The following is a 12,541-nucleotide window of genomic DNA, read 5'->3' as shown; positions in this document are numbered from 1 at the left end:
CAAGATTATCTTCTGTGTCTGTGTTAATTGGTTTCCCTTTTCTTTGTTGAAGAGGGTCTGTGCAATCCTTCTGCCTAGTCCGCCATCTTGCCCTGCCTCCCCCAGAATGTGTAATTTTTTTAAAACAATATCAGTATCACACACAAGTAAAATTTTACTGAAGATAATTCAAAAATGGTTGCAGCAGTATATTGACAGAGAACTTCCAGAAATTCAGGCTCCATTCAGAAGAGGATGTGAAACGGAGCCTATGATTGATGATGTCAGATGACTCTTGACTGTAAGTAAAGAATGCCAGAAAGATGTTTGCCTGTGTTTTATTGACTATGTGAAGGCATTTGACTATGTTGATCATAACAAATTATGGGTAACATTGCAAAGAATGAGATTTCCAGAACATTTGATTATGTTCATGAAGAACCTGTACAGAGACCAAGAGGCTGTCATTCAAAAAGAACAAGGGGATACTGCATGGTTTAAGTCAGGAAAAATGTAAGTCAGGGCTGTATACTTTCACCATACTTATTCAATCTATATGCTGAGCAAATAATCAAGAAGCTGGACTATACAAAGAAAAAAGTGGCATTAGAATTGGAGGAAGATTTACTAACAACTTGCAATAAGCAGATCACTCAACCTAGCTTTCTGAAAGTGAAAATTACTTGAAGCATTTACTGATGAAGATCAAAGACTGCAATCTTCAGTATGGATTACATCTCAACATCAGGAAAGCAAAATTCCTCACAACTGGACCAATAAGCAAGATCATGATAAAGGCAGAAAAGATTGAAGTAGTCAGGGATTTCATTTTACTTGGATCCACAGTCATCATGCATGGAAGCTGTTATTGTTGTTGTTGTAGTGCCATCAAGTCAGCTCCAATGCATAGTGACCGTCTGTACAACAAATTGAAACACTGTCCAGCTGTTTCCCGTCCTCACAATCCTTGCTATACTTGAGTCATCATTGTAGCTACTGTGTCAATCAGTCTTGTTGAGGGCCTTCCCCTTTTTCACTACCCACCTCTTTACCATGCATGATATCCTTCTCCAGGGAATAGACATCAGATGTCTTAGTGCACTGTGTATATCTGCTGCAAGGGACCTCTTTAAAGTGCTAAAGAGCTAAGATAACATTTTGAAGACTATGGTGTGCCTAGCCCAAGCCATAATATTTTCAGTCATCTCATATGCATGTGAAAGCTAAACAATGAGTAAGGAAGACTGAAGAAGAGTTGATGCCTTTATATTGTGGTGTTGATGAAGAATACTGAAAATTCTGTGGACTGCCAGAAGAATGAAAAAAATCTGTCCTTGAAGAAGTACAGCCGGGATGTTCCTTAGATGCAAAATGGCTAGACTTCCTCTAACCTACTTTGGGCATATTGTCAAAAAAACACTATTCCTGGAGAAGGATATTGTGCTTGCTAAAATGTAGGGTGAATGGAGAAAGAGAAGCCCCTCAACGAGATGGATTTGTACAGTGACCACAACAATGGGCTCAAGCATAGCAAAGACTGTGAACATGGCATAGAACTGAGTAGTATTTCATTCTGTTGTACATAGGGTCACTATAAGTCACAGCTGACTTGACGACACCTAACAACAACAACATGTAATTCACTCAGCAGTAACTGATATCTACTAAGTGCTATGTTTGTGTTTCTGATATTAATGCTTTGAGGGTTAAATGATTTAATGCATATACAATATTATAATAATGTACTGGCCACATAAGTGATCAAAATATTAGCTGGCATTATAATATACTTATAGGCTGAAGAACTTGGTATAGCTCTTAACTTAGACAAGTGATACCAAAAAAGTTTTCTTCTAAAACAAACAGGTCACCTGCTGTGTGGATACAATTTCCACTAATTCTTGACCTTTGTGAATATTTTATCTTGAAAATATTGTTTTCTTTTATTTCCCAACTGTTATTATTTCTTATTTTCTTTTTAGTGTTTACCTGGGACTTTTCCCCATATTATTTTAGCCTTTGATCTTATGTTCTTTTTCTTTTCTTTTACCAGTGATTAGAGTTTGCTTAATTTTTGCTTTGTGAGCATTCTTACATTATTTTGATATTTTTCACTGTGTTTGTGTCATTTATCTAATCTTACATTGTCTTTACTGTTTTTGCTGAATATCCTAACTTGGCTCTTTTCATATTTGATCTTTTGTTCCATCTCATTCTTCTGTCTCTACATTCTGAACTGTCTTCCATTTGCTTACCTTTTCTATTTTTGAAAAGTGTTATCTAATTTTCCCACCCCATAATATTATTATTGGATAATCAAGTAGACTGGTTATTTGAACTTATGCCTTATAATCCTAAACTTGCTGATGAACCTAGTTAGAAGCCTTTATCTGTGGTTTGGCATTATCTAAAAGCAGCATCATGAGACTACTTAGAAGCAATGTAATAAGAAATGCATATGTGAGATATGACCTGGGACCAATGCAGCATAATAGATAAGAACATGACTTGTATTATCTTACAATTCTGTGTTTCTGGCCCAGCTCAGACATCAGCTGCATGACTCTGAGCAAGTTTTTAAACTATGTGTGCCTGGGTGTACCAATAGTGCTAAACTAATGGCATTGATGTGAATATCAAATTATGTGCCGTTAGTATACAGACTATTCTAAGCTTTCTCAAATATCAGATGTTATTGTTATATTGCAGGTACTAATGTTTTTTTATTATTATTATTCATATTTTTTTACTTAACATCAAGTTTCTTTAAGTTTCTCCTCAGAAGGAAGATGGGGCAATCTACTTCTGTAGAGCTACAGTCTTGGAAACCCAAGAAGGGTTCATTATGAGTTGAATCAACTCAATGGCAGTCAGTTTAGTTTTGAGTATGTGTATACTAGGTACACAAGTAAGCTTTAAATTGTGAAATTAGCAGCAAATAGAAACATCAGTTGAATTGCTGGCAATATTAGTATGGTACAAATAGCTTCTATCTAGTTTTAATTCCATGTTTTATTGGTTTGAAATATAAACATTTCCTTGGCTGATTAGGATTTCATTTCAGAAGTGACCAGAATCTACTTGCCCTTGAGGAAGTAATGTTTAGATTAAGAAAATGGAATTAAGTGCGTATGAATTCCACCAAATTTGCTATGTACTGTCTGTTGACATCTTACTCAGCTGTTGGCAAGCATTTAATCAACATTTATTGGCATTCTTTTCTGAGATTTAAATAGGATATAAAATTTTATGACATGTAGAGTATTTTCAATAACTCTTTCATTAGTTTTCATAGATAGTGTAATAGTATACAAGAGGATATATCAATAAAGTACCCAGGGTACTTTATTTTTGGAAGTATAAGGTAGTTTGAAGTTTGCATAATAACACAATTCTGATGTACTTTCCAAATCATGCAGTACATTTGAGACTATCTGGGTATCTCTTTCTGTATATTTTTCTCATCTATTTCATGTAAACCCTTTATGTTTTCTTTTTTTGGAGGTTGAAGTCTAGTTCAGAAACTAAGAATTATAGATTATATGTAATTCTTATTATATAACAATTATTATGTTTGTTTATTTGTTATTGCTCCAAAGGATAGATGGTAGTTTATAATATTAACTCCCAGTCCCTTAGAGGTTACAAAATAAATAATGCTTCCAACCTATTGCTGTCAAGTCAATTCTGACTTATAGCGACCTTATAGGACAGGGTAGAACTGCTCAATAGGGTTGAAATATAAACATCTCCTTGGCTGTAAATTACAGGGCTGTAAATCTTTATGGGAGCAACTGTTACATCTTTCTGCTACAGAGTGGCTGGTGGGTTTGAACCACCAACTTTTCAGTTAGCAGATGAGCATTTAACCCAGTGAGCCATCACAGCTCCTTAAGAATGCTACATGATGTAGTACATAGCATATGCTTAGTTTAAACATTAGTTTGATATAAAAAGCCTATATACTCTGATAGCTATTAAAAAACCCACTTCTATTGAGTTGATTCCAACTCATAGCAACCCCCATTGGGTTTCCAAAGCAGTAAATCTTTAGGAAAGTAGTTTGCTCCATCTTCCTTCCATGGATTGGGTGGTGGATTTGAACCTCCAACTTTGAAGCAATACTGCATCCACTATTTTGAGAATCACAACTAGTTTAAACAAATCTACTCCATGAAGAGAGAACTTGTTGTTTGTCACTATTGATTCCAGAGAGCCTGGTGGGGCTGACAGTAATTTTATAGAGCTTTTATGAAAGATGAAATTAATTTTCCTCTTAAATATAGTCTGTTTTATTATGACATTAGATTATCAGAGCTTGTGAAAATCACTTTAATGGGGAAATTTCTGTCCCATATGCTGCTTTATTTTCCATACTTGCCTGAGATTTCGGTTAGTGTCATTGATCCTTCCAAGAAAATGAAAACAGGAAAACCTAAGTGCTCTCTTTTGAGATGGGCACTCTCTGTGCAATGGAAACATAATTGTACCAATGTGGATGAGCAGATGAGCTCATTCAGGCTCAAGTGCTTTAATTTTTGCTCATCAATGGTTTATATTGGCCAACTATACCAATAAAATGATCTGGATAACTATAAATATATTTTAGGTGAAATCCAACCTGTGAAACTTTAATAATTATTTGCACACATATATGAATGGTAAACCAAATGTCTCTCATGACTATTATAAAAATATCTAGATTCCTTAGATGAAGAAAGCCATTAGTTTTCTGTAGTGCATATCTTTACAAACAACATCTTAAAAAGTTGCTGTATATTGAGAGTCAGCCAAGTGTTATTCACATTGCTATGTATTACATTATATACTTTATTTCTAATCCATAGAATGCCCCTGAAAGGTAAATATTATTATTAAATTATTAAAGACTGGACAACTGAGGTTCAAAGAACTTAAATGATATACTCGAGGATAAGTGTTGGTGCTAGGGCTCACATGTAGACACTTCTGATTAGGATCTCATTGTGCAGCTTCTGTTTTGCAAGATCTTTTATAAAATAGCTCATATATATATTGTGGGGTCAGGGTTAGGCATTTGGCTTCTGACCAGGGGGTCAGTGGTTCAAACCCATCAGCTGCTCTGTGGGAGGAAGATGAGGCAATCTTCTTCCATAAAGATTTACAGCCTTGGAAAACCAGTAGGGGGAGGGGGAGGGGGAGTTACTATAAGTTGGAATTGACTTGATGGCAGTGATTTTTGGGTTGTGGTCTGTTTATGACTATTAGATTGGCTTCCCTAAAGAAAGTTGATCTGTTTGCTCCATTGTTTCTGAATTACACTGTATAGTTAAGCTGTGAAAACACATAGACAAGAATCACTTGGGGATCTATAACAACCACCTGGGATCTTGTTAAACTGTAGAATCTGGTCCAGTGTATCTGAGATGGAAATGCAAATTTTCAGCAGGGGGTCAATCTGTAATGAACCTGTTCAAAGCCCAGGTTGGTAGACATATTAAAATGTAATTGCACTGAAGAAATGGATATATTGGGTTATATATAAGTTTCTGAAAACCAAAAGCCCACTGCCGTTAAGTTGACTATGACTTATAGGGACCCTATAGGATAGAGGGTGGTGTAGTACCTAAGGCATTTGACTGCTAACCATAGGGCTAGTGGTTCAAACCTACCAGCCACTCCTTGGAAGGAAGGTTGAGTAATCTACTTCCATAGTAATATCACCTCAGAAACCCAAGGAGGGGTCCGCTATGAGTAGGATCTGACTCAATGGCAGTGCATGCCCCACAGCATTTCTAAGGCTGTAAATCATGCAAGTAGACTGTTTTATCTTTCTTCTAGAAAGCCGCTGATGGGTTCAAACCAATAACCTTTTGGTTAGCAGCTAAATGTTTTAACCAGTGTGCCACCAAAATTTAGAGAAGGAGTTGCTGAGTGGCACTATGGGCTAAGCTCTTGGCTTGTAACCAAGAGGTTGTTGGTTCGACTCTACACAAAGGCACCTTGGAGAACATCCTGGCAATCCACTTCCAAGAGATCCCAGCCACTGAAACCCTCTGGGGTGTGGTTTTACTCTGACATACATTATCATGAGGGATTATCATGACTTGGAAGCAACTTGACTGCAAATTATTTTCTTTTGAATTCAGATTTTTTTTTTTTTAAATGCTGCATTCCTGAAGTGAATATTTAGCATGCTAAATGTGTGTTGATTGGAGAACACGTTAAATTTGGATCATAGGAAACCTGAGTAGCTGAGAAAGTAAAGAAAAAATAGAACTTATCTGTCTTTCCAAGTCATTTAGAATTTGATCTCAAATAACTCTTCTAATGTAGACTTTCTCTTTTCAAACCCCTTCAGTATTAAATGTCCTCCAAATAACTTGTACTTTCCTACCACTTTACCTTTGTTGACACTTTCATTACCTGAAATATCCTTCCCCGTGGCCACTAGCTCTCAGTCTTTCTCTTTTCCCTTGTTGAAGACCTTTTTCTATCATGCAGTTCCTTCCGAGATCCTCTCTCCTCTGCACCAATGCAGTATTATCTTTTTGAAACATGCATTGGCAATTTGACATTTACTTTCGGATTTTATTTTATTTTTTTCTTATTTATAGCTCATCTCCATCACTAATCATGAGTTCTATGAAGATTAATAATATCTTCACCTCTTTTTATTCCACCTCTGAAGGAAGACTGGGCAATCTACTCCCACAGAGATATTGCCTTGGAAACCCAGGGAGGTGCCGCTATGAGTCAGATCTGACTCGATGGCGGTGAATTTTGTTTGGTTTGCCTTGAACATAGTGTACTCATTGAATAATCATTGATACTTTTATAAAAAACCTATTCATACAAAAATACCAGTTATGGGAAAGAAATACTCATCAAAAATGGTCTTTGGCTAAATAAGTCTGAAAAACACTATCCTGTTCCCCTTGTAGAAAATATATAATGTATATTGACATTTTCAACACTTTGAGGAGTACATTACTTTGAGGAGTAATGCAACTATTTTGTTATTTTAACCAACTTGCCAGCTCTTCTCTCACTTTTTTCATGAAACCCTTATTAACGTATTATTCTCCAAAATGTTCTTTGCAAGATAGTATTTTAAAGTGTTTTTGTATAAAATGTCTGCTAATTATATTTGCAAATGTAGATATTGAATTTTTATTAGATGTCCTTTGGGCATTATTTTGGTCTGCCTGCTTTTGTATGCGGAAAAGCACCACTCACCTATCAGCTTCGTTGGTGTGTGTGTGTATGCATGTATACATGTGTGTGTGAGTGAAACATACAGTGTGGACTCAACCTGAAAACAAATTGAAAAGAGAATGACTGGGACTGATCTTTCAGCTTGATTATCTGCTGGAACCTCTGTTGCTTCTCATAATATGCTTGAGAAGTTTTATTTGTACCTCCAGGGCAATGAGCCTGGCCTCATTTACATATATAAATGCAAATATTAGCAGTGCATCATCTTTTCCTTCAGGCAGTCTTACTGTCGACTTGTTTATTTACTTCCTCAGATAAGGAATATCCATTTCCCTGAAATTAGACACAGCATAGTTAATGGGAAAAGCCCATGTTTTGGAGTCAGAAAGTTTGGAGTTGATTCCTAACTCAGGCCTATATGAGCCTGAGCACATTTTCATTTCTAAGCCTCTGACTCCTCATCCATACAGTGAGACGGATCACACCTGTCTCTAAGTATACACCTATCTCTAAGTACATCTTCAGAGGCTTGAGTAATATATGCAAAGCCCTTAACAGAGTGCTTGGCACAAAGTGCTTGATAAATATTAGTTGCCTTTGCAGTTAATTTTATGATGGACAGATCATGGCAAAGAGAATGCTACAGGCAGAGACTCACACAGAACTGCCTCTCTCCTATAGTTGTCATTCCCTATCTCATGTTGTTATTTCAAAGAATAAGTCATATCTCTATCCTTTGTGTCCTTTGTTTTCATGAGGAGACTGTGAACAGAAGAGTTGAATTATGATCTGTGAAGAGGGATATTTTTATTTTAAACATATGTGAATAAATAACCTGAAAGAATTTTTAAATCTTCATCATTAGAAATATAGAAAAGTAACTTAGAAGTGATTCTGTTACCCTTAACCTCTGTAATTGCAAAATATCATTCCCTGTTATTTTATATTTTCTGTTAAAATCTCATACTGTGATGTTATTATCAGTCTTATAAAAATTGAATTTATAAAAAGGTACTGAACTAATAGCAAAATTGGGAATCCATGATATTTGGAATGAAGTTATGTCATTTTTTTTTTAGTATAAATTTCATTTAATCCACTGGACTGTTTAAATGGATAATAGAGAATGTATTAATGAAAATTTAGCATTGGCTTTCAACTTCTGTCTTAACCCCTTATATAATTTTAGCCCTAAGCCCTTTTCCATTGTAGTTTCAGATTATTTATCACTGTTCACAAACAGAACAAAAGAATCATAATGTGTTAATCTTGCTTGAAGTTGCAATATTTAATGGTGAAAGTACCTAAAAGAAAATTAAACCCACTGCCATTGAGTCGAATCCAACTCAAAGCGACCCCTCCTTGGATTTCCGAGGCAGTATCACTATGGAAGTAGATTGCCCCATCTTCCTTCCAAGGAGTGGCTGGTGGGTTTGAACCACCAGGCTTCTGATTAGCAGTCAAGTGCCGTAGGCACTATGCTACCAGAGCTCCTAAAAGAAAATTAGAATGATAAAATTCTTCTTTATAGAGTAGGATAGAATGTTCAACATAAATTATGGGAGTTTCAAGCCAACAGATTACTCCTACCTTTGTTTTGCAGAAAAATACATACTTGTTACATTTGGCTGTTAATAGCATATAAGTCTCCTGCCATCCATAGCTAACTTGTTCTTAGAAGAAGCCAACCTTGTCCCCATGAAGGCTGACAAATGGGAGTTTTGCTGTGATATCTACCTTTCTAAATGTTAAATGATCTCTGGACAGTTTTTCTTGACATAAATATTATGAAAGGCAGCCAGAACTATCATTTTCCATCCTTTATTGGTTTAGACACCAGGTGTAGTCTTCTAAATGAAACTGAAGTAATAGAGGAAAAAATGGACCTCGATGTTCCTTGGACTGGTTTGGATTATACATTAATCATCACTTGTCTTGATCCTGTTGTTTATAGGAGAAGATGTATCAGGGAGTCTCTGCCCAGTGCCTCCTCCTCCAGAACGGATGACTTGTGAAATCCCCTGCAGAATGGACTGTATGGTGAGTGAGTGGACAGAGTGGTCATCCTGTTCCCAGTCCTGTTCAAGTAAAAACTCAGCAGGGAAGCAGACCAGGTCAAGAATGATACTGGCATTGGCTGGAGAAGGTGAGCATCAATAAAGATTTTAACATGAGAGTAACTTGTTCAAAATTGTTTCCCCAATAGATAACCGATAAATTTATATTGGGATATGGCCACTCATAAATTATCATTTTTGTGTACACTGCTTCCAAATTTCTCACTTTCTTACTGCTGCCATAACCAAAAAAATACCTTTAAGGAGAAGGATTTTATTTTCTCATAGTACTTGAGATTGAAAGACTAAATCAAAGTCTTGGCTGTGTCAGTTCTACTTGGGGCCTTTCTCCTAGTTTCTTGTAAGTCTTGATAATCCTTGGGCTCCTTTGCTGCTTACAGATGCATCTGCCTTCATCATCACATATCATCTCCCCCTGTGTCCACACTGCCCTTTTTTCAAATACATCATTGAAAAGAGAATATGTTTAGGGCCAACCCTGCTCTCATATTATCTCATTACCATAACAAAAAGAAAACTCCTATTCTTCACAGGGTCCTACGTAGAAGTACAGTGGTTTGTACTCCAACTTAACTTTTTTTTGAGGGATACAATTGAATTCGTGACACCATAGTTTCATTTCTATGTATTTTTTTTTCTTCTTTAATCCTCTAATTTATCATATAGTTAGGAAACTCTGGTGATGCTGTGGTTAAAGCTTTGGAAACCCTATAGGACAGTTCTACTCTGTCCTTTTAGGGTCACTATAAGTCAGAATCACAGAGTCACTGTACCAAAAAGAATTGGTCAATGTTTAACTATTCCAGGAGGTACCATATGCTCAAGAAACAATGGTACTGAAGGAAGAAGTCCAAGCTTCACTAAAGGAACTGGCAAAAAATAAGCCTCCAGAAATTGATTAAATGCCCATTGAGATGTTTCAATAAATGGATGTAGCACTGGAGGTGCTTACTCATTTATGCCAAGAAATTTGGAGATAGCTACCTGGTCAACTAACTGGAAGATATTGATATTTGTGCCCATTCCAAAGAAAGGTGATTCAACAGAATGCAGAAGTTTTTAAACAATATCATTAATATCACATGCAAGTAAAAGTTTGCTGAAGATAATTCAAAAACAGGAGCAGTGGTATATTGACAGGGCACTTCCAGAAATTCCACGTGCATTCAAAAGAGAAGGTGGAACAAAGGATATTGCTGATGTCAGATGGATCTTGAATGAAAGCAAAGAATACAGAAAGATATTTACCTGTGTGTTTTATTGACCATGTGAACACATTTGACTGTGTGGATCATATCAAATTTGGACAACATTGCAAAGAATGAGAATTCCAGAACACTTGAGTATAGTCATGAGGAGACTGTACATAGACCAAGAGACTGTACATAGACCAAAAAGAACAAGGGAATACTCCGTGGTTTAAAATCAGGAAGGGTATACGTCAGGGTTGTATCCTTTCCCCTCACTTATTCTATCTGTATGCTGATGAAATAATACAAGAAGCTGGACTATATGAAGAAGAAATCATCATCAGGATTGGAGGAAGATTCATTAACAACCTGAGATATGTAGATGACACAACCTAGCTTGATGAAAGTGAGGATACTTGAAGGACTTACTGATGAAGATCAAAGACCATAGTCTTTGGTATGGATTATACCTCAACATAAAGAAAACAAAAATGCTTACAACTGGAACAATAAGCAACATTACAATAAATGAGGAAAAGATTGAAGTTGTCAGGGATTTCGTTTTACTTGGATCCACAATTAACACCCACGGATGCAGCAATCAAGAAATCAGACATCATATTGGACTGGGCAAAATTGTTGCAGGGGAGCTCTTTAAAGTATTAAAGAGCAAAGATGCCACAGTAAATATCTTTCTGCTAAGACTAAGATTTGCCTAACCCAAGCCATGGTATTTCCAATCATCTTATGTACTTGAGAAAGCTGGACAGTGAATAAGGAAGACCAAAGAGAAGAGTTCATGCCTTTGAATAGTGGGATTGGCAGAGAATACTGACAATACCATGAACTTCCAGAAGAATGAACTAATCTGTCCTAGAAGTGAAGCTGGGATGCTCCTTAGAAATGAGAATGGGCAGACTTTGTCTCAAGTGCTTTGGTCATGTTGTCAGAAGGGGCCATTCTCCATTGGAGAAGGATGTCATGCTGGATGAAGTAGAGGGTCAGTGTAAAAGGAGAAGATAGTCAATGAGATGGATTGTAACAGTGACTGCAATGATAGGTTTAAGCATAGCAAGGATTGTGAGGATGACTCAGGGCTGGGCAATGTTTCATTCTGTTGTACATATTGTTGTTGTTGTTGTTGTTGTTGTTGTTATATGCCATCGAGTCAGACTTGACTCAAAGAGACCCCTCCTTGGGTTTCCAAGGCGGTATCACTACGGAAGTAGATTGCCCACATAAGGTCTCTAAAAGTCGGAGCCAATTCAATGGCACCTAGCAACAACAAGAGTCAGAATTGAGTCTATGGTAAGAGGTTTGGTTGGTTTGGGCATTTACATATTCATATTTAGCCCCTAGTTATGGTGGCACAAGTGGTTTGTGATTGGTGCTACTAAATGGTTTGCAGTTTGAACCCACTCAGAAGCTCTTCAGAAGAAAGGGTTGGAGGATTATATCCATAAAGAATATAGCCAAATAAACTCTATGGCACAGTTTTATTCTGTAACATATGGAGTCACCATGAGTCAAGGGACAATTCAACCACAGCTAACAATAACTACATATATCCACCCTATAAATCAGGTGGATGTTATTTTTCATCATTCTTTCTTTCTCTTTTCTTTTTTTATGAGAAGGAAGCAAAGCTTAGTTGACACTTCCTATTTCGAGTAGGAGCTCTGGTAGCATAATGCCTAAGGCACTTGACACCTAACCAGAAAGCTGGCAGTTCAAACCCACCAGCCACTCCTCAGAAGGAAGATTTGGCAATCTATTTCCGTAGTGATACTGCCTTGGAAACCCAAAGAGAGGTTGCTATGAGTCGGGGCTGACTCAACGGCACATAACAACAGCATATAGCTTAGAGCATAATTCGAATATTTTTGGTAAAAAGAGATCCCAACTAAAAATCAGGAGACTTGGCTTCTTGAGCTGGAACTACCACTAACATTGCCAAGCTACCTGATTCTTACACCCTGGGACCCTGTTCTGTCATGCTGGCTTGTTGCAAGGGGGAGAAAGATGAAGGCTATGAAAATGCCTTAAAAGAGCTATGGGAATGTAGATGGGTGACATCATAAAAAATTAGAGGAGCAC

At 36.8% G+C, this 12,541-nt stretch overlaps 1 protein-coding gene across 1 annotated transcript in view; it reads left to right on the top strand.

Annotated features, from left to right (window-relative positions):
- Positions 1 to 12,541, top strand: part of THSD7B (thrombospondin type 1 domain containing 7B) — a 1,104,189-nt gene that overhangs the window by 487,732 nt on the left and 603,916 nt on the right. The window contains exon 7 of the mRNA XM_042782491.1: positions 9,131 to 9,322. Within this exon, the coding sequence (XP_042638425.1) occupies positions 9,131 to 9,322 (192 nt within the window). The remainder of the gene's footprint in view (positions 1 to 9,130; positions 9,323 to 12,541) is intronic.

The sequence above is a fragment of the Orycteropus afer genome, unplaced genomic scaffold, assembly GCF_000298275.1.
Source record: "Orycteropus afer afer isolate SDZICR_OR568_19922 unplaced genomic scaffold, OryAfe1.0 scaffold00342, whole genome shotgun sequence".
In the NCBI taxonomy this organism is placed as follows: domain Eukaryota; kingdom Metazoa; phylum Chordata; class Mammalia; order Tubulidentata; family Orycteropodidae; genus Orycteropus; species Orycteropus afer.
This window is presented reverse-complemented; position numbering and strand designations above follow the sequence as displayed.